The following is a 20,998-nucleotide window of genomic DNA, read 5'->3' on the forward strand; positions in this document are numbered from 1 at the left end:
ACCTCACAAGTATTCGCAATGGGGAGGAGCACTCACCAAGGGTCGGCACGTGCGACCCCCTCCTGAGCAGGGTCATCACTACCGTCACTAGGCCCTTCCTAAGTTAAAACTCATCCAACAGGATTTAGTCTTAATCCAGTTGTGAGTTGTTTCAATAAATAGAAATAGAAATACTCAATGGGCGTATTAGATATTTCACAGAAATTTCTAGTTATTGTTCTCGGAACGATCCGTAACATTCATCAACAGCTATTGCATTTAGGAATAACCAAACCATTCAATAAAGCCATCAGATTCCAAGAGTAATAGTTTCATTGATGAATCACGATGGACGTGAGCCATATTTTAACTAATATTATGCGATAAAAATTTACGGAAGCTTATGGAAAAGATTGTTGCGAAGTTAGGGAAGTATTCAGCATTCAGATAAGAAAAAGTATTGAGACTCGAAAGGTTCAGAGGGAAAAAGAGGAGAATAAAATGGAATTATATTATAATTCCGTTGCTGTGGATATTTGAATCTACTGCGCATCGCGCGCATCAGGGGACTCGGGCCCAGGCGCCATGGGGCGTGGCGTCTCGATCAGCTGATCCGTTGATGCCCAATTCACAGAAATAACTTGAAAAAATAATAATAAATTAACCGTGCATTTTCACCCCTAACTTCCTAACTCAATTTCATAGTAGATTTTCTCCGCTACAATATGGTATTTTTACTTTTAGGATTGATTAAACGGGATTGAAGGCAGAAAGGATTGAAGGGGGTAAACGTTCATTGTGCCGAATTTTTCGATGGTTTTTAATTAATTATAAATTTTCAAACATTAATCAGGGGACCTTGGACTGTTGATTGATATAGCTTTCATTCGGTTCATTTTAATTTGCCATACACCATGTATCAAACATTTAGAATGACTGGACTATTCATGTGAAACGCAGATAAAGAAACATCCCCACTCGTCTAGTTTACAGCAGCATTAGAAGAATGAAAGGGTCGGGAATAGTGAGAGGAATCGTGGCAGTGGTTTACATTTGTGACCCACTGGGCATTTCATAGCGCATGACGTCAAAGAGAAGGATGCACCATAGATATGGAGTGGTGGAAGGTTTTTGAGGGGCAACAGGCCTCGAGGGGAGTGAGCGCAGATGTCCAGGTGGGAATTGACCATTGGTTCAAGCTTGAACCAAGCTTGGACCAAGACTAGCCTAGCTTGGGTCAAGCTCGTATTCCAATGTTGAATCAACCTTGGCTAATCCTTGATTTGTAACACTAGTCCAAGCTGGGATGTCAAGCTTGTTCCAAGCCTGGTGATTTAGATTGGTCCAAGCCATTCATCTAGCTTGGGCCAATATCGGATAGTCAATAAATCCAAGCTTGGTATTAAATTTTCATATTGAATAATTTTTTAAACCTTGCATAAATTAATCGTTGGAAAAAAGAGGAAAATAGCGACATCATCAACTTAGTAGAACGAAAATGGGAAAAAAAGAAAAAAACGGATCGGTCCATTGCTTTTCAAGATATCTGATGTCGGTGTTCCCAATCGGTCACCCATCGTTGTAGTGCCCCGTCTCGCTACTGCTTAGCTCAGTGATCGCAGGATATCCCGGTATGCTTCTGAGCTGTGCAGCTAATTGTGCAACCATTAATTATTTTCGGGTTGATGAAGGCATTTGAGAAAAGGGGGAAGATAGAGATAAATGGAGTGGAGTGAACATTGAGTGTAATACAGCATACCACGAGCGGAGGAGGGAGAGGGGAGGGAAACTGGAATTGAATGGACAATGGGGTAAAAGGGGATGGCGAAGTGAATCGGGCAGCCGGTTCATTGGATAGCGGGGTACAACGAGATTCGAGGATGAATCTGACAGTGGGGCAAAATGGGATAGTAAGGTGGATTGGGCGAGGAGGGATGGATGGGGGGAGGGGGGGTGTTGAACCGCAAGGTAAAACAGGACAGCGGGTCACTCAGACAGTGGGGTAAAATGGAATACCGGGGTGAATTGGTGAGAGGGGTAAAATGGGATAGTCCGGTTAATCGAATGGTGAGTGAGATAGTGGAGTAAAAGGGGATAGTGTGGTAAAAAAAAATAATTTCTGCGCATGCTTGATAGTGATGCTTTTCATCGCTCCCTTTCATCCTATCATCCTATTTATCCCCCCCCTCTCCTCCCCCTCTTGACCCCAACATATTGGGCCGAGCTTGGTTGAACCCCTGAGCTCAAGCTCGGAATATCAAGCTTGGACCATGATTGGGACTACCTTGATACCCAAGCTTTGATTCCCAGACTATCACCAAGCTTGGTTTTACCTAGGTATCACCACAGGTTGAAGCTTCGTTCAAGCCCCTGAGTTCAAGTTTAGAATACTAAGTTTGGACCATGATTGGGACTACCTTGGCACCCAAGATTTAATTCACAGGATATCACTAAGCTTGGTTTTACCTAGGTATCAGCATAGGTTCAAGCTTGGTCCAAGCCCTTGAGTTCAAGCTTGGAGTACCAAGCTTGGACCAGGATTGGAAGTACCTTGGCACCCAAGCTTTTATTCCCAGGATATCACCAAGCTTGGTTTTACCTAGGTATAACTACAGGTTGAAGCTTGATCAAAGCTAGGAATCCCAAGGCTTGGTATCCTAGATTGACCCAAGCTTGATCCCATTCTTCAAGCTTGGTATCCCGCATCTGGGTTACGGAGTCGGCGGAGAAAGGAGAGTCTACTGTACACGTTTTCCTTCCGCTTTGCGGAAGGGAACGACACTCTTTATTTAGCTCCCTAGCTTAGAACTCTACTATTTCGTCAAATCTCCATGAAAACTACGATTTTCATCCCCAAATGACGGCAGAAAAGTGGTTTATTTCGTTCCTCGGATTCCTGTTGTTTTCGACAATCCTTGGAATCACATAACCCATGTTTCTCCCTACATTTACGAATCGATCGTTACCGTGGAGTTATGGTAAGAAATAGCATGTGTACCTAGGAATGAAAACAGGACAATCGAAACCCTCGTGTTTACCAGAAATCCATACGCGGATTGGAATGTCCTATTTTCATTCCTTGGTGCACAATATACTATAGTGTTGCGACGATCATAAGCGGCGTTTTCCCACGCGCGGTGTGCGTTAATCGAGTCTTCATGAACGGGGTAACGAAAAATATAACAAAGTATGACCTTGTTTTGTAGATCATTGACGCTTCACTTTATATATCCAATAGATCATCAAGAAAATAGAATAGATGTTAGTTGACAATAAAATTTAGAATATGAATACAAAAAGATGGAAATGGGTGGAAACCCATAGTAATCGAACTACATGTCTCTTAACGATGTTCAGGAGAGAAGTAGAATATTGGAAAAATGCAGCCAATTTCATGAATTTGTTTTCACATATTATCTAATTCATTTAGGCACCTCTTGCAAAATTTCCGAAACCCCACATTCAGGACAACAACAAAAATGACTTCTAAAGTTGCTACGTATACATGAGGTTAAAGAGGCCATTGATAACTCGTACATTTTCCCTACATTATTGACCAGTCGGCAATGTGGAAAAAATACTGAAATTATCGATGACGCAGTTAACCTGATATGCAAACAGCAACTTTAAAATTCATTTTTGTTGTTGTCCTGAACCTGGGGTTTCTGAAATTTGGCAAGGAGTGCCTAAATAGATTAAATAATATGTGAAAAAAGTTTCATAAAATTGGCTGCATTTTTTGAATATGCTATTCCTCGCTTGAACATCGTTAATAGAGATTCGCGGCTGATGTCCTTGTACGTCGAGTCATCTTAATCTCTTTCTTTTTCCGGATATTTGTGACTGATGATTCAATAAAAGGGTCTAATGATTATGACACTATCTTCAAATGTTCCAATTTCAATCTTTGCATGTAATTTTGAGTATCACTACCATTCATTTATTGATTGTCTGGAAATGGTGTCAAATTAGTTCGACTACTGGACCTGTTCGAACACTGATCCTCAGTGAACCCTAGATATTAGTTTTCCGCACTAGAAATCTTTTTTTCGGAATCACAACAAATTTATTTTCTGTTATATGTTAATGCACATCTTCCAGAGATGCGCATTAACATATCGAGATACGCGGTAGCGTATCGGCCAAGAAAATGTTTTGACATCAATTGTCCAACATCTCAGGCTGAGCGCACCGCGTATCTATACACGACACAACTTCCCCCTCCACTACCTCTAAATGATTTTCATTCGGTATAATAAGAACGGGACGACAAATCGGAAAAAAGTCCTCAGTTACATTTTTCTATTTTCCACGTATATGTTCATACCTATAAATGAACGTGCTCTGAAGAGAACCGGCACCGTGGGTCAAAACGATGAACGGTGCCGTGGGTAGACTTATTCATTATCAGTCTGTCTGTGAAATCATTTTTTTATTCATATTTCTTTCCCACTACCAGTACGGTTTTTATAGGTTCCCCATTCATCTGCCTTGCCTCTCCCACTTCTCTCTTCTGATTTTTATCTACGTTATCATGGGCCGTCTTACTCTTAACTGTACCCCATTCGGGCTAGGACTGCACGGGAAACCATGGAAAATCCTAGTCGTGCAGGCGGCCGATTGTGCAGAGCCCCTATGTACCCTTCTGTCACACTGACTAGAGGGGCCAGAGATTATAGGGGAGGGGCACATTAGGCCACTACACCTTGCCTACCTTCCAAAATTGCTGGCCGAGGGTGTTCCTCCGCGGTCGCCCATGCAAGTACTAACCACGCTAAACGCAGCTGCACTCGGATGTTCGCCGGAGCAACACCTAACTCACCCAACTATTATGGTCGGCTGTCTGTGAAATTATTTCTCCTCCAAAATCCTATCCAACAATATCCTGGAACGTCACAATTAGGATGTGGAACGCTTTACAAACTACCGTCGTTAGTGAAACTACACATTGAGAAGACATGAGTTTTTTGAGAAGTACGTCTTTACTTCTATCAAGAAATTCATGGGTTGAAAATTACCAAGTACACAATATTTCACACTAAGAAAAAAAATCTTACGCCAAGAAATTTTATTATTGTCCGAAAGATAAGGGCAATTGGTTCATATCAAGAAAACGAGTTCTCAAATCAATTTGCATTGAAATAATTTGGAATTGAGGCTAGAAAACTATTAAATGAATTAATTCAATTTTACTTTGTTTGAGAAATCGCTTTCTTGCTATCAAGAAATTGTTTTCGTCTTTAGGCCAAGTGCAAAATTTCTTGATGAATGTTTTTTTTCTTAGTGCAAGATATTTGCTGTTGAAAATTTTCAAGCCACGAGTTTCTTGATATAAGTAAAAACGTACTTCTTAAAAAACGTTGTTTTTGTCAGTGCAGAAAATGCAGGGCCGATTAAACCTACTTCACCCACGACATGCACACATATCTTTTAACCCTCTTTGCTTGCTCATCTGCGTTGGTTAAACACACAATTTTTGTCAAATATCTCAGCTCCTATTTCTCCAATGAAGTGAATTTTTCTAACGCATGATGTTTGATATATCTCCTGACAAAATACATAGTTATTTAATTCTCCAAAAACAGGTTAATGAAAAAAATTTTGATCTTGAAAAGAGCATTTTGCGATAGAATTTTCTAGGGAATTGATTTTGTTCATTCATTACAACATTAGAAGAAATCAAATTGTATTCGATGGCTTAAGATTTATCATTGTGAGTGGGATCTGGCGCGGTATAGAAGATTCTTTGAAATAGATAATTATTTCGCAGTAGCAACAATTTATTGAGAAAAAACAGAATCGGGTCTGTAATAGGTAAGGGGTGAAGTAATTACCAAAATATACCCGGGGACGAAAAGTCAAACGGGCCAAGATTGGGCCAGTACTGGCAGCCGAACTGCAGAGTCTTGGGTGCCGATCCTCAATCGGCCTAGGCCTCCCCTTGGCTAGCTATTGGTTTGATAACGTTGGGCCGGTATTGGTTGCTAAGCATCGGCCGATGATCAGCACCCGTGACCCACCCAATACTCATTTTTAAGAGGACAGGAGGATAAAAAAAACTACTGAAATGTGGGTAAATCTGAGCTCCACAAATTCTCCTCGTTTGATGAATTCCCAGCAAAAAAAAAAGAAAAAAACATAATGAAAGGGACCAACGTCGTAGCCGCTTGTGGCTGCGGCGGCACTAGTACAATTAGAAATGCGCAATTTTTCGATTGAAAATTAGGTTTTTGAAGTGACAACGGAAATTCTTCATTTTTAATGAAAAATGTAATGAAAAAAAACCTAAAAGTTGAAAAAAAAATTATCACAGGGCATAAGAACTACGGAAAGTTGGATACAAAAAAGAATTATCATAATTCACATTTTTGGTCAAGTTACCCGCATTTGTTTATAGCGCGGCGCCGCATCGGCGCGCGCTCCGATCAATAAATGGTCATATCTCGAAAATTATTAGTATAGAGACCTAAATCAATAACTTTTGTGTTCTCTATGAAATTATCTAACTTTTAATCATTGCATGTCTCGATAACTTTACAATAATTTTCGAGATATTTCAATTGAAAGTGGCCTAGCCAAGAGGTATTTTTTTTAATAAACAAAAAGCACCTTATCCCAAGCATTTGAAAAGAACAGTTTTCAGAATCGATTTACTGTTCTGCAAAATGAAGACAAACCCTATTTCTGAAGCCCCACCGACTGGACTAAAGTTGAGGGTGGTCTGGGGAGAATAAATATTTTTAATAAATGATTAAAACACGAGGTCATTGACAGGTCTGGATGCCGTCTTGATGCTTGGATACCCCCTCCCCGGACTCCACGGGACTTCCAAGATGGCGGCGCTTACAGCTGTCAGTCACCTCGTACTTTTAAACATTTTTAAAAATTATTTATCCTCCTCAGATCACCCTCAACTTGTTCCATAACACTTTCGTGGTGCTAAGGATTTGGTGGTGATAACTTTTGAGCCTCCGAACTCACCAAACGAAGGGAATTTATGGAGCTCAGATTTTCTCGCATTTCGGTAGTTTTTTTTACTCTCCTGCCTTCTTAATACTCCGTAAACAGCCTATTTATTTATGATCAATAAATAATAAGATTACATCATATTAAGGTCTCGAGTTTGAACCGTACCAACCTTATGATCGTTTGACCCTTAGCATCTGCACGATTTCCTGCATGACGCATTCGACCCCTATGATCATTCGACCTTTTATAAAAGCCTCCAACCCTTACAAGTAGGTTTGCTATTTGGTCCGTTGGAATATTGCGCTCGGTTTCTCTACTGAACAGTGACCCTAATGAGAGTTTGACCCGTGGAATTGGTTGACTTGTCTTTCCTGTTTGACCCTTATCGAGTCTCGGCGTCCGAAGTTTACCCAATTATTGGCCGAGACTTGGGATTCGACGAATGGCCATTTGACGTTCAGTCGATACTTCGCCGTGAAGGAGTTGCCGAGACTTGCCATGTCAGTCCAAAGCCGATGTTTGGCCGTAAGTGGGTCGCTAAGACTTGGTATGTCGATTCTAGGCCGAGGTTTGGCCGCTTCGACAGCATGGGCAATTTGGCCCGGGATTGATAATTGAAAATCGTCAAATCTATAGTATTCAGATACTCTATTCCCAGTAAATTATAACCGGTAATTATCGCGTCGAGAATCTGATCATATGGTCAGAAAAAAAAAAGATTGGCCTTAAGCGTCAATTTCCGTCTATGTCGTCCAGCCCTTTCTACACAGTTGAAAATTTTTAGACAAAATTTCCAGTAGACTTTTCGGAAATTTTTATCACATTCAAGTTCCATTGAAATTTCAAGAAATGTCGTTGGAAATTTCGTTTTTGTCATTGAAAACTCTGAATTTCGGAGAAATTTAGTTTTCCGCACTAACCTTCACTTTTCCCAGTCCAAGGATTGGTATTAACCCTTCCCCGAACTGGCAAATGTGAAAATAACTACGAAAAAAATATCGTTCACGACTAGTGCCCTGGGTTTTTTTGACTCGCGTGGTTGGGCAGTCCTTGCCTTCGGCTCAGACGCTAGCTCCACGCGATTAAAAAACTCCATGACACTCGTCCTGAAATATAATATTTTATCAACATTCGTTGTTTATAAATAAATACTTGAAATTTTTTTAATTTCCGGAAACCCAATTTTGTTAGGCATGAAATCGATTTCTGGTAAAATTCGCAATATGAATAAACTTGTTACGATTCCGAACAAATGATTTTTATAGTAGAAAATTCATTGTTTATAAAGTATTTATAGAAAATGCTCGTAAGTTTCAAAAATTGCACTTTTTCAATTATTTCATCAATCTTCCTCTAAAAGTAAACTTTCTAATTTTGTTTTCAGATTTTTTAAATGTTTTCTAACGGTTCAATATTGAAATTCAAATTCAGACCTGCAAAGTCTAAATAATAAAGTCATTGTAAAATGTTCGGAAACTTAGGGTCAAATGAGGCTCAAATGAGACCTCTGATGTTCAACCAGAAAAGTAGAAAAGCATTTCATTGGAGAAAAAATAGACAAAGTACTTGGATATCCTTAGATTGCATTCAGTGGCACTGTCCAAGAAATTACTAGTCGACTAGTCATGAAATTTCTTTTTTTTTCTAACACTAGATTAGCCCGCGCTCCGCGCGCGTATGTCCAGTGCCATGGGGCTTAATATATGTCAATTGTAGTGAATAATCTTATATTAGACTTCTGAAGTTAATATCCAAGTTTTCGAAGGAAAAGTTTCAGGAATGTATTCTATGTTTTTTATATATAACTAGAACAGGGTGCGTACTTCGTGCGCGTATTGTTTCCATGGATGCCGGAATAGTAAAACCTTACCGTTTCTCACTTTCATTAATTTTTATCTCAATAATAATGAAGGAAAAATGAATGGTCTCAACAAAGATTTTCACAATGAGAATTAAATTTTTGAATAATTTATTTGGAATCCTTATAATCCTCTTCATCTTCTTCGTTTCTCTTCTGCTTTTTGCATTCTTTTTTATTTTTAGGGATGTATTATGTACTATATACACAGATACTATCCGATATATATATATTTTTTTACAGAAATATATATTTTTTTACTACAGTAAGAAATGAATTTCTCTTTTTTTACAATTACTGTAAACAAAAGATTACAGTACATAAAAAATATACATAGACATCATATGACATTACTTGATAAGCGGAATAGAGGCTTCAAAAATCGTTACACTGAATTTTTTAAAAGTGGATTATTGAGAATGGGGCCGTTGATAATAATTGATGAATAAAATAATTAATGATAATAATTCGGTAGCTAAGCGGTAAAATGGTTTAAGTCGACTTGGCTCTCAGCTGATTTTTTGAGAAATAGCTCCGAATCTAAGGAAGATAGCAAAATTTTCGTAACTACCTTTGTCGTAGCCCTCAATTCGCTCTATAGAAAAGGGTATAACAAAAATTTTGCGATCTGCCTCAAATTCCGAGATATTCACTGAAATCTGACCAATAGTCAAAATCGATTTGAACTCTTTTACCGCTTTGCTACTCAATTAAATTCTATTAAAAAGTTTTCCGATCGAACTCTCGAAAAATGACCGAAATAAAACTGACGGACAATTTGCAACTATATATATATATATATAGTGTCTCATGACGCTTCCTTTTCTTTCGAGGATATTAAAGAGGGTGCTTTTTGAAGTGGAAAGTTCCCCTTCCACTTTTGGATCTGAGAACTTTTTTTCCCGCTTTTTGAAAAATGATTTTGGGTGCGATAGGGCAAAATGGCGGAGTGTAGCCGTAGATGGTTACATATGTGGGCATCAATCATACTGGAAAGAAAACACAAGGAAAACAAATTTTGAACAATTGTAAATGATGGTGAAGATGATAAAAATGTGAAGCGTTTGAATCACTTTAATTTCTAATATTTATTCAGAGGATTACAAAGAAATAACTTGATACTTTTTGAAGTAAATAACAACGCGTTACAGGTGTGACGCCATGATGAATAATGAATAATGAATAATATATACACGTCAAAAAGATACAGTGTGATCAGCTAGTAGTGACATCTTATATTCAAATTAATTTAGACTCAATCGGTAAGAAACTGCCTTTGACTATATCTCAACACGTCCCCTTCAAAGCAGTCGACTATAAAAATCTGTAACAATCTCAAAGCATTAAAATTCCCAAACGAGAGATGCATTTCAAATGACGTACATGACTTAGCCCTTTGGTCAGAACATCTGTTGGCATTTCATCAGTTGGCAAATATTTCAAATCTAAAATTTTACTATCCAGTTTCTCACGAATAAAGTAATGACGGATATCAATATGTTTAGACCTCAAATGAATTGCATGACCTCGAATTAACTTTTGAGCACTCTGACAATCGTTGAATAAAGAAATACAATTAATTGAGAATCCAATTGATCTGAGAATACCTTTCAAAAATAATGCCTCACGAGTTGCTTCACTAATTGCCATATACTCTGACTCCGTCGTCGACAAAGCCACAGTCCGTTGCTTTCGAGCCTTCTAGCTGATCGGACATGATCCCATGACAAAAGCGTAGCCAGAAAAAGAACGTCGATCTCCCAGAATGTTACCCCAATCAGCGTTGACAAAACCATGCAGATCTTCTCCAGTTTTCTTAAAGTTCAATCGATAGTCTCTTGTCCTCTTCAGGTACCTCAGTACTCGTTTTGCAGCTTTCCAGTGAGTTTCATTATAACAAGAATTGAATTGACTTAAGAAACTCACAGCAAAAGAGATATCTGGACATGTGGAGATGGCCAGATACAACAGACCTCCAATCAGATTTTGATCGGGCAAGTCCCCCATAATCTTCTCATCAATCTTCTCTGGGCGTGTCAACGCGCAATGTGTCAAAATAGGTGTACTGACAGCTTTACAATTCGTCATTCCGAAATAAACCTCCAGCAAGTTATCAATATAATCACGTTGACACAACTGCACGCTGTGATTCACCTCATCCTGAATGAACTGAATACCCAAACACTTGTTGACTTGACCAAGATCTTTCATTTGAAAGGTTTCCACTCTGTCTCCACTCTGGACAATTCGATGCAATTAAAATGTCATCCACATATAGTGACCACCACAGATTTTTGCCATCGTTCATGAAGAAAAGACATGGATCAAGGGGGGAATAGTCCAACCCCATTTTCAGCAACTCAGCCCTCAGCCTTTTATACCACTGCACCCCTAAATGTTTCAATCCGTATAACGATCGTTTCAACAGATAAACTGGACTGTTCTTCGCCCTCAAGCCCCTCATCCACTTCTCAACTGTTGAAATTATTTTCTGGTCAGTCACCACCTTTCGTCCACATCATACAGGTTTCCCAGCGACGATTTTTTCCAAAATCTCTTCTAGTTGCGTTGGAGTATCCATGTAAACTATTTCCTCCAGGAATCCGTTCAAATACGCCGTCACAACATCCATCTGTTGAATTTCCATACCTTTTTCTGCTGCCAACGCTGCCAGAAGATGAATAGTAGTAGTTTTTACTACAGGTGAATAAGTCTCAGTGAAATCCTCTCCAGGATTCTGCGGACAGCCCTTCGCCACAAGACGCACCTTGTTCTTTGTTTTTTCTCCATCCTGTTTAGTACGAAACACCAGACGATTCTTGATCACCTTCCTATGCAAAGGGTGATTCACTACTTCTCAAGTCTCATTAAAAACCAATGAAATGAATTCGTCCTCTGAAGCAGCTCTCCAACTCTCAAACTCACCAGTCTTCTCAGCCTCTTCCCAAGTGTCAGAATCTGGACCAACAGAAAAATTGACAAACTCTTCACAAAAACATGACTCTGCCTCGACATCGCCCTCAAAAACATCATCTATGACAATCTCAGAAACTCTTGGTGCAAATGACTGTTGCTCATCATTCTCCTCATCTTGCATATCAACTTCAAGATCATGTAAATTATATATTTTTCTTGGTCTGCCCACCGAACCAGTCCTCTCAATTCTTGGCCTACCCGGAGCACGACGAACAGGGGCACTTGGAACCCTTCTCCTGACTGCTCGACGTTCAATTTCTCCAAGACCTTCAATCTCCTCATCTGTCATGTCCCAAGGATTGAGAACAGTTTTTACCTCAATTTTCGAAACATCATCTTCACAACGCTCTTCCTGTACAACTATCTCCTTCTCGCCATAAAAATCCTCGAAACCCTCGTTGAAGAAGAATGAATCCATGAACCTGGCATCTCGACTGACTAGAATTTTCCTCTTCTCTGGACTCCAAAATCTATACGCCTTCGAGACTGAAGAATATCCAACAATAACAAATTCAATTCCTCGAGAATTGAACTTGCCCTTCTGTGTCTTGTTTAAAACAAATGCTTGACAACCAAACGTCTTAACATAAACTAAAGTTGGTACCTTATTCTTCCAAACTTCATGAGGAGTTTTTTCCTCCAATGATTTACTCACACACCGATTTCGAATATAACAGGCCGTATTCACAGCCTCAGCCCAGAAAACAGGTGACATATGACCTTGTCTCAGTAAACATCGTGCCATTTCGCCCAGCGTTCTATTCATCCTCTAAGCAATACCATTCTGCTGAGGGGGATAAGGTATTGACAGACGTCGTTGAATCCCTTGTTGAGCCAGGAAAACCTCAAACTCGCTGCTTAAAAACTCTTTAGCGTTGTCTGATTGCAAGAACTTTATTCTTCTACCCGTCTCCCTCTCCACCTGAGGCTTGAACTTCTTAAAACTCTCCAAAGCCTCTGATTTTTCTCTCAAAAAATCCACCGTACACCACCTGGATTTATCATCGACAAAAACGATCAAATAACCTTTCCCAGAATAAGAGGCACTTCTCATTGGTCCATAAATATCCATATGAATAATCTCCAACACATCCGTCGTTCTCTCTTTTTTAGACAACTGAAAGGGTAAACGAGTCAATTTCTCTCGAGCACATATCTCGCAATCTCTCATCTCCTCCTCAGGTTTGAAATCCATTCCATAAACGCAGTTACTGCTCCTCATCTTCTTCAGATCCACCGTAGTCAAGTGTCCCAGACGATAATGCCAGAGCTCCAATAAATTACCAGGCTTCCAGGTGCCAGTCGTATCAGCTATGTAACTAGTCTCAGTTCCCCAATCAACATAGTACAAATAGCCTCTCCTTTTAGCAAACATCAAAACATTTCCATTTTTATACTTCACCACAGCTCTATCCTTACGAAAAACAATACTGAAACTATGATCTGTGATTTTTGATACTGACATTAAATTCATACGAAGATCTCCAACGTGATAGACTTGAAGTAGCCTCAAATTTTGACTCCTTTCTCCATTATTAATAATGACCTTGACTTCTCCAACACCTGTTATCTGAGTAACCTCCTTGTTTGCCAGATTCAATGGTTTATTAATGTCTGCATACTTATCAAAAATTTCCCTGTGAGCCATCATTCGAGAGGAACAACCGCTGTCCAGACACCACTGTGTTTAAACATTCTGGACCAGCGCGAAGAGCGATTTCTTCAACCGTATCAGCCCGACTCACGATCTTACTTCCATTTTGATCATCATCTTGAATCAGGTGCGAATGTGGCTGTGAATGTAACTGTTGTCGCGATTGCGACTGGGGAAGCTTTGCAAAACAGGAACGAGCAATATGACCCGGTCGATTGCATCTCAAATATATAATATTTGGTTTTGACACACCTGAATTATCTCCAGTTTGTTGTGAACTGTGACTTGACTGGAGACCTCGATAAAAATTTTGTTGTGAACTGTAATTCCGACCGCGATAATTCTGATTAGAATTACCGTTGGAAAACCTCCTCTGTTTATCTCCCCCTCTGTTTGTAGCTCCCTTGACAAACATAACATCCTGACCAGACGAAACTGCCGAATCATTCTGTCGAGACTCATAATCCTCGCGAATTTTTTTTCACGACCTCCGGTTTAGGAAGCTCATCTCTCCCTGCCATCATTGCACGTTGAAACCCATCAAAAGAAGGCGGTAAATTTCGCATCATCAACACCGACAGCAGGTCCTTCTGCACCACGATGTCAATCTCCTCCAATTTGTCCACTGAATCCATAAAGTCATCTGAATGCTGCTCCAAATTTTCACCTTACTGCATTCCATGAGACGCCAGTTTATCGAGCAAACGAACCTTTCGAGCGGGCCCTCTAGTCTGATACTCCGTTTTTAATGCTAACCAGGACTCTCTTGATGTTAAACACTTCTTAATTCTCTTGATCTCGGACCGCTCAATTCCCAAAACAAGCTCCGCAAAAGCCTGCTCATCTTTTTCCTTCCATGCTGCATAAGTAGGTGCAGTAAGCGCCGGTTGCGCATTTGTCCCGCTGACGAAATCCTACAATTTGCATTTAATCAACATGGCCTTCATTTGAATTTCGCAAGTATCATAATTCTCCTTGTTTAATTTATCGAATTTCGATGTTGTACTCGTCATCTTGAGCGAAGTCTTCCTTCCTCTAGTTACAAAATGACAACAATATCTCCAACCAAAAACACAACGGTTTTTCCCGTTCAATCAGTAACACAACGGTATTTCTCGTTGTCCACACCTGACGCGTGCCCACAGCACATATCTCCAAAAATCACTTGAAAAATTTTTGCTCCATCAATAAACATGGCACATTTTCTGGGCCTATAACCTGATGGTGAAGGTGATAAAAATGTGGAGCGTTTGAATCACTAAAAATTCTAATATTTATTCAGAGGATTAGTAAACAATAAATATCCACCCTAGGAATCAGTAGTAACAGATCAAACGAAAAAAAGGACGGACAAAAAAAAGTATTCAGATCCAAAAATGGAAGAGGACCTTTCCACTTCAAAAAGCATCCTTTTCAATACCCTCGAAGGAAAAGGATCGGTCGTGGGATACCCTGTATAGACGATTTTTGGTTATTTTGGCTCGTGTCTGATACAGCTTAACTGTTACGGTCATTTTGCATAGAAAATTTGGTCAGGGTCAGAAAATATCCAGAAACCAACTATCAATGTCTGACCTGACTGGAAGGGAAAAAGACGATCATTCCACATCTCTACTTACATATAATGAATTCTCTTATTGAATAGAATCTGCAAAGGCCTCGAGAATCATAGTAAACAAGACTACGAACGAATGGATCAGCTGACAATGCAATTGAAGGAAGTCCGATTGATAGCTGAAGACGCTGATGCCAAGTCCGATGAGATATCTCGACGACTGGCATTCGTCGAAGATCAGCTCGAAGCTACTGAGGACAGAATCAGATGCAGTGATGCGTAAGTGAATCACCTGAAAAGTAAAACTAAACTCCTTCAATCTACCTAATTTGTTAGGAAAATTGTTGAGCGTGAGGATGAACTGTTCATCGTCGGTAATATATTGAAGTCTCTCGAAGTTTCGGAAGAGAAAGCTAATCAGCGAGTTGAAGCGTTTAAGCAACAGCTCAAGGAGTTGAAGGTGAAGTTAAAGGACGCAGAGAGACGAGCTGTAATTGCTGAAAATCAAATCAAAATACTGCAGAAGGAGTTGGATATACGTGAAGGTAAAAAAATGCATTCAAAGTTGATAATGAGATTCGAAAAATCCAGCATTCGATTAATTCAATAAAATCACTGAAATCAAATTATTCTAGATTGGCTGTTCAGAGAGAAACAGAAATCTAAGTATATCTGCGACGATATGGACTCGACCTTTGCTGCACTTACGGGTTATTGAATTTACTCGAGGATGAAAAAAAAAGAAATAAGCAAAAGGTGAACGAGATGGAGGTCCAATGAAAATTATACGCATGTTCTTACGTGATATCAATTTATTTAATCGACTCTACGATCGATATTTATGCCTTGAAACGACTTTCATCGTACACTGATAATATTAACATAACTTTGTCCATACTTAGATTCCTTCAGGGACGATAAAACACGATGAAACTCACTTCCATCACACTTCATTTATTGCTCCATCTCTCTCTGCATTTCCATTTTTTTTTAATTTACACCATAATAATTATCATTCATTTGATTAATAGCCCCTTCACGATCATCACAAAATTAAAAACGCACTCTTCTCTGTTCAAAGGTCGTGACATTATCCAATTCTATGAATTCATATTTTTTTATTTAATTTTCTCCAAAGGGAGGAAACTGAAAGATGTGCGTATAGTTCGACGTTAGAAAAAAGGTTGTAAGGAGCGCGCGATAAGAAAAAATGTACAAAAATTTGTTTCTTCACACAGTTATTCTCCTGATGGAGCTGAACTTTCATTTTTTTTATAAAGTATATTGTATAAATGACCTCGAAGGTCATTAAAATTAAATGATAATTTGATTGACGTTGCTTGCCTATATACATCGCTCTTGCATCACGTCTCAACGTGAAGATGATTTTATTCATAGTATTGGTTGAATTTCTGCACCATTCGTTAAATATACAAAAATCATGAATTGCCCATTCGCGCGCAACTTGTCATTTCAAAAGTCTTAGAATTATAACGTATTTAAATTAATCAACGTGGTATTCGTACGTATCATAAACTTTATAATGCAACAGAGCCCAACTTCGTTTGATAATTAACGTCATTTTGGCATCAAGTCAAAATGACTGACAAAAAAGCCGATCGAAACACCCACTTTTTATCAATTTTCATTTTTTTGACAATTACTTCTTCATCGTCATTTTTTTCTTGAAATTTAATAATCCTGTGTTAATTGGTAAATTTGCATTTATGGCCCGATGGACTCTGAGAAATGATGCTGCACAAATTAGCCGTACGAATAGTCAAGTCTTTTGGTCTCGGATGGGTATTCGCTATCGATTAGACCTTTCAGAGAGGCTGTCCGAAGCGTACTGAGCAAATTATCGATTTGTTTCATTGGTTTTTATTTATTTACTTATCTTTGGCATGCATCAATACATTACGGTACTCTCCACAGTGTTAAGTCCTCTCCTTTTTTCGACTAGAAGCACTCTTCAATCACAGTCATTCGTCGCATTTACTCGTGCTCCTCGTCATGTGCAAAAACTCATACAAAAAATTATTTACAATTGATTATTGGTTCAATCATTGGTGATAGATGAAAGTTTACAAGGCCTTCGGAGATGTCTTCGTACGCTCTGGCAGTGGTAGAGAGGAAAAACATAGTGTTAGACCTGATATTTGAGGAAGAGAGAAAGGAAGACTGTGGTATCGGCAGTATCTAGATGATTAACGTCAGTCTATACTTATCTCCAAAGGCTCATTTGTCAGTCAAAAAATGGTTAAACAACATATAGTTGGTCATGACGAGTGCTCCTTGGTGAGGGGTTGGGTCATATGGACGTATCAGAAGTACGTCATGGAATGTTGAGACTTTAAATTATTCAAAGTAACTTGAGGTGTTGTTTCTTTTCTCATATTAAATTGGTAACCGTTCAAACTGCAATGGAGTAATCCGAGGATGGATTGTTCTGTGTACCGGGTCTCGACCACAGGGAACTTCTGAGGCCGAGTTTTGGCTTCTTCAGTGAATCAATATCGCACTCGGCCTCGCTCAATTCATGTCGATCATTCCTGTCGCCATTGCCAGGTATGTTTCCTTGATTACTGACAAATGCCGTCTCGGCCACTGACATCGGGGGAAGCAGCATCCTCAGGGAACTCCTGCTGGGAACGTGCCATCTTCAGAGACAGCCATTTTCTTGTTTTATATCATTTTGAATTTGGTTTGACATTTTTTCTTATTCGTCTATCGTCTCACAATTGAGGATAAATCTTTTTTTTAATTACTTTTTGTGAATTAAATTACGAATAAATGGAGTACCTGGATCGTCCTCGTCTCGGTAACGACTTCTGCTCGCACATTGGCGATATATCTGACGAAGTGCTCGACGTGCCGTGGTAAATGAAATCCGAAACAGCTCGAACTGAAAGTTTAATTGATTGAGCAGAAAACGAGGGTAGAGTGGTTTTTGGTTTATTGAGTTTTCAGAGTTTGGGGGGGAGGGGGAAATTGGTACGTACTGTGCTTTAGTTTGCCGGCGTCCAGTTGGTTGGACGACTCGGTTCTCGAGCGAGTCAGTTGGTCCGGGTCAGACTCGCTCTCGTCACTGTCGTCCCCGTGTGTATGTTGCTTCCTCTGCTGGCGTCGTCGTGACGACACACTCTTCATACTCTGTTGGTGATCAAAACACACGTTTCATTGGGATTACCATATTAATCGATTCAAGCATATTAACAGAGGATGGCTCAAGCTAATTGAATTGTATGCATAAAGAAATGAAACATTCGTTTCTCCTCGGTGAGTTCACCAGCGTAACGGGGAAATGAGAGACGTTCAAATCGGTTTTTAAATTATTTTGCAAATATCGCGGGATATTCAATATGAATTTCAGAATTTTCAACCATCAAATTTGCTGATGAGAATAGGATCGAACGTATTTTAGTTGAGTCGTTGAGGGTAACGAGGAAAAATGAATTTAAAGTGCCCAAAAAATGTTTCGTAGATAAAATTTTTTTTTAAGCGTTATTTTCCATCGCTTCGACCCGGTTAGGACATGCTGCGATGATGACCAAGATTTTAAATGGTTAGATCTCACCATTCTATCCGGCCGGGTTTTGAACTCGGAACCTTTCGCACGTGAGGCAATGAACTTACCCACTGCGCCAAGCCACCGGGCAATATAAAAATGTTTCATAGATAATGTTTGTAATAGTTCCCAGCTATTGAAAACAAGTTGATGTCTCGATTTTTGCACAAGCTAGAGTGTTTACAAAGTTCTTTATGAAAAAACGGAAAAACGGGAATATCTCGAAAACTTTGTATGGACGGCTGTATATGTTTTGATTGATTTAGACAGAAGGCGTCGACACGAATGTTTTGAAAAAAGAAAAAGTGAAATTGGTTGCATAGTCTTGAAGATATTCGATGTAAACGATCCTTTAATAAAAAATCCAGTGTAACGTTTTTTGAAGTCAATCTATCCGGCGTATTGTGTCATTAGGTTTTTTATAAATGATGATAACATACATTACAGATATTACGATAATACTATATCATACTATATTCTATACTATATTGTATCAATGTATGTTATAATTGTTATCAGTTTATTATAATTTTTTCATATAGTACTCTATTCATTTTTCTACTCATTTTTTCATATAGTACTCTATTATATATTGTATATTACACATAGTTTATATAATATAGGATAGTGTAGAATATAATATAACATAGCATTATCGTAATATCTTTAATGTATGCTATCATCATTTGTAAAAAATCGAAACTTTTCCTTCGAAAAACTTGATATTAACTTCAGAAATCTAATATAACATTATTTACCAGAATTGACATACATTGAACCCCATGGAGTAGGATATACACGCGCGGCGCGCGCGGACTAATCTAGTTTTCAGAAAAAGTCAAATATCTCCGAAACTACTGATGTGTTTGAACCCATCTTCAATACGAAACATTGTGTGACGAGGCAGAAGTTTTCATCATCATTTTTGCATATTTTCACCGCCATTTCCCATATTTTTCCTCCTCCACGATAAGCCCCCTAATATTGTGTATTCCGCCGCCGTTGGGTCCTTGATTTTCCCCCCCATTTCCCCTTCCCCCCCACATTCACTTGACTACACTCACCCCGCAATTGAAACAACGTCACCCGAAGCTGCTGTCATCGCCGACTCTACTACGCAAACCGCAGGAGCCCGTGCCCCCAAGAATTACCCCACGCAAGAGCCCCCGAAAATGTCACGCCCCTCAATCATCGACTTCACAGGTCCCTGCATTGTCACCACAAATCTAGGTAAATCAGTTTGATTGCCCCCCCGAAGACGTAACCGAAGAAAGGCGAAGGAGAAAAGGGGGAAAGAACGGCGAGACGAAGCGTCACTCGTTCGACAGCTGCCCTAGTGTATAGACGTGTTTTTTCTATTGAGAGATTGGAAGGAGAAAATAAGTGGAAGAATTGCCGAGTACAATCCCAACAATTAGTAACCGAAATCCAGGAGTCGCCGAGGAGAAACGGAGGCTCAACATTTGAGAAGCCCCAAGAAGTAGGAGATACCCCAGAGTCGAGGAGAAGCCCAGTGTAGCGAGACGCGTGAGTCCGAGTTACCTCCCCCATTTTCCCGATTTACCATTTTTTCCCTTTATCATTACCCCCAACGGTGAGCCCACATTTGTTTTGTCCCCAGTAAAGTTTGATTGAAGAGTGGGTTTATTGAGATTATTATTTATTTAGATTTCCCTGAACCGGACTAGCTTCTCCCCTTTGTCTTAAAAAGAATTAGCATCTCCCCCATTTTCTTTTACTGGATCAAAGATAAAAGGCTCTAATAACGTCTTCTGACGATCTGTATTGTAAAAAGTTAAGAATATATATATTTGACTTTATCCCTTATTGTTCCTTTATTTGAGCTAGCCCACCCCGATTACTATTAATAAATAGAATAATAGCAAAGGTGAAGGTCACAATTGTTATCATAAGAGGAAGATTCGGTGGGAATTTCAAGTTAATATCTCGTTTTTTGCACAAGCTAGAGTGTTTACAAAGTTTTTTTTTTATGAAAAAACAGACAAACGGGAATATCTCGAAAACTTTGTATGAACGGGGATAAACGTTTTGATTGATTTAGATAGAAGGCGTCGAAACGAATACTTTGAAAAAAAAAATCGAAATCGGTCCACTACTTTTGAACATTTGCGGAAAACGATTTAAAAATGAATCGTTTTCTCTGAAAAACTATTAGCTCGATCGGGCTGAAATTTTGCACAGAGTTAGTCCTCATTAGGACCTATAATCTGACAAAATTACAGATTTTTTGAAATTTTTTTTAGCTACTTAATTACTCAATTTTCTAAATATTGACCACCGGGAAGGTGGCGGTGGACGTGATTACATTCAGATATGGTCGCCAAACTTCGTATTTTTACGTTTCAGACCATTCTACATCATTTTCAATCAAAATTGGAGAATGTGAAAATCGAAGGATTGCAATGCTTCCATTCGGTA

The 20,998-nt window shown here is 39.2% G+C and overlaps 2 protein-coding genes across 6 annotated transcripts in view; one reads left to right on the forward strand and one right to left on the reverse strand.

Annotated features, from left to right (window-relative positions):
- LOC107046469 (tropomyosin-2-like) overlaps nucleotides 1-15,709 on the forward strand; it is a 42,143-nt gene extending 26,434 nt beyond the window's left edge. Inside the window, exons 3-5 of the mRNA XM_015269088.1 lie at nucleotides 15,082-15,270; nucleotides 15,328-15,536; nucleotides 15,627-15,709. Of these exons, the coding sequence (XP_015124574.1) occupies nucleotides 15,082-15,270; nucleotides 15,328-15,536; nucleotides 15,627-15,709 (481 nt within the window). The remainder of the gene's footprint in view (nucleotides 1-15,081; nucleotides 15,271-15,327; nucleotides 15,537-15,626) is intronic.
- Nucleotides 15,710-15,791: 82 nt separating this feature from the next.
- The window catches only part of LOC107046470 (Down syndrome cell adhesion molecule-like protein Dscam2), a 53,834-nt gene continuing 48,627 nt past the window's right edge, over nucleotides 15,792-20,998 (reverse strand). For 2 of the 5 annotated variants that reach the window (XM_015269092.2, XM_015269094.2), the window contains exons 18-20: nucleotides 17,994-18,144; nucleotides 17,794-17,896; nucleotides 15,792-17,636 (exon numbers count right to left, since the gene is read on the reverse strand). In XM_015269092.2, coding sequence (XP_015124578.1) covers nucleotides 17,405-17,636; nucleotides 17,794-17,896; nucleotides 17,994-18,144 — 486 coding nt within the window. In that variant the 3' untranslated portion in view covers nucleotides 15,792-17,404. Of the gene's footprint in view, nucleotides 17,652-17,793; nucleotides 17,897-17,993; nucleotides 18,145-20,998 lie in introns of all 5 variants that reach the window. The other 3 variants (XM_015269089.2, XM_015269090.2, XM_015269093.2) reach the window with 2 other exon arrangements.

The sequence above is a fragment of the Diachasma alloeum genome, unplaced genomic scaffold (genome assembly GCF_001412515.2).
Source record: "Diachasma alloeum isolate Michigan unplaced genomic scaffold, Dall2.0 Dall_scaffold_01411, whole genome shotgun sequence".
Lineage (NCBI taxonomy): Eukaryota > Metazoa > Arthropoda > Insecta > Hymenoptera > Braconidae > Diachasma > Diachasma alloeum.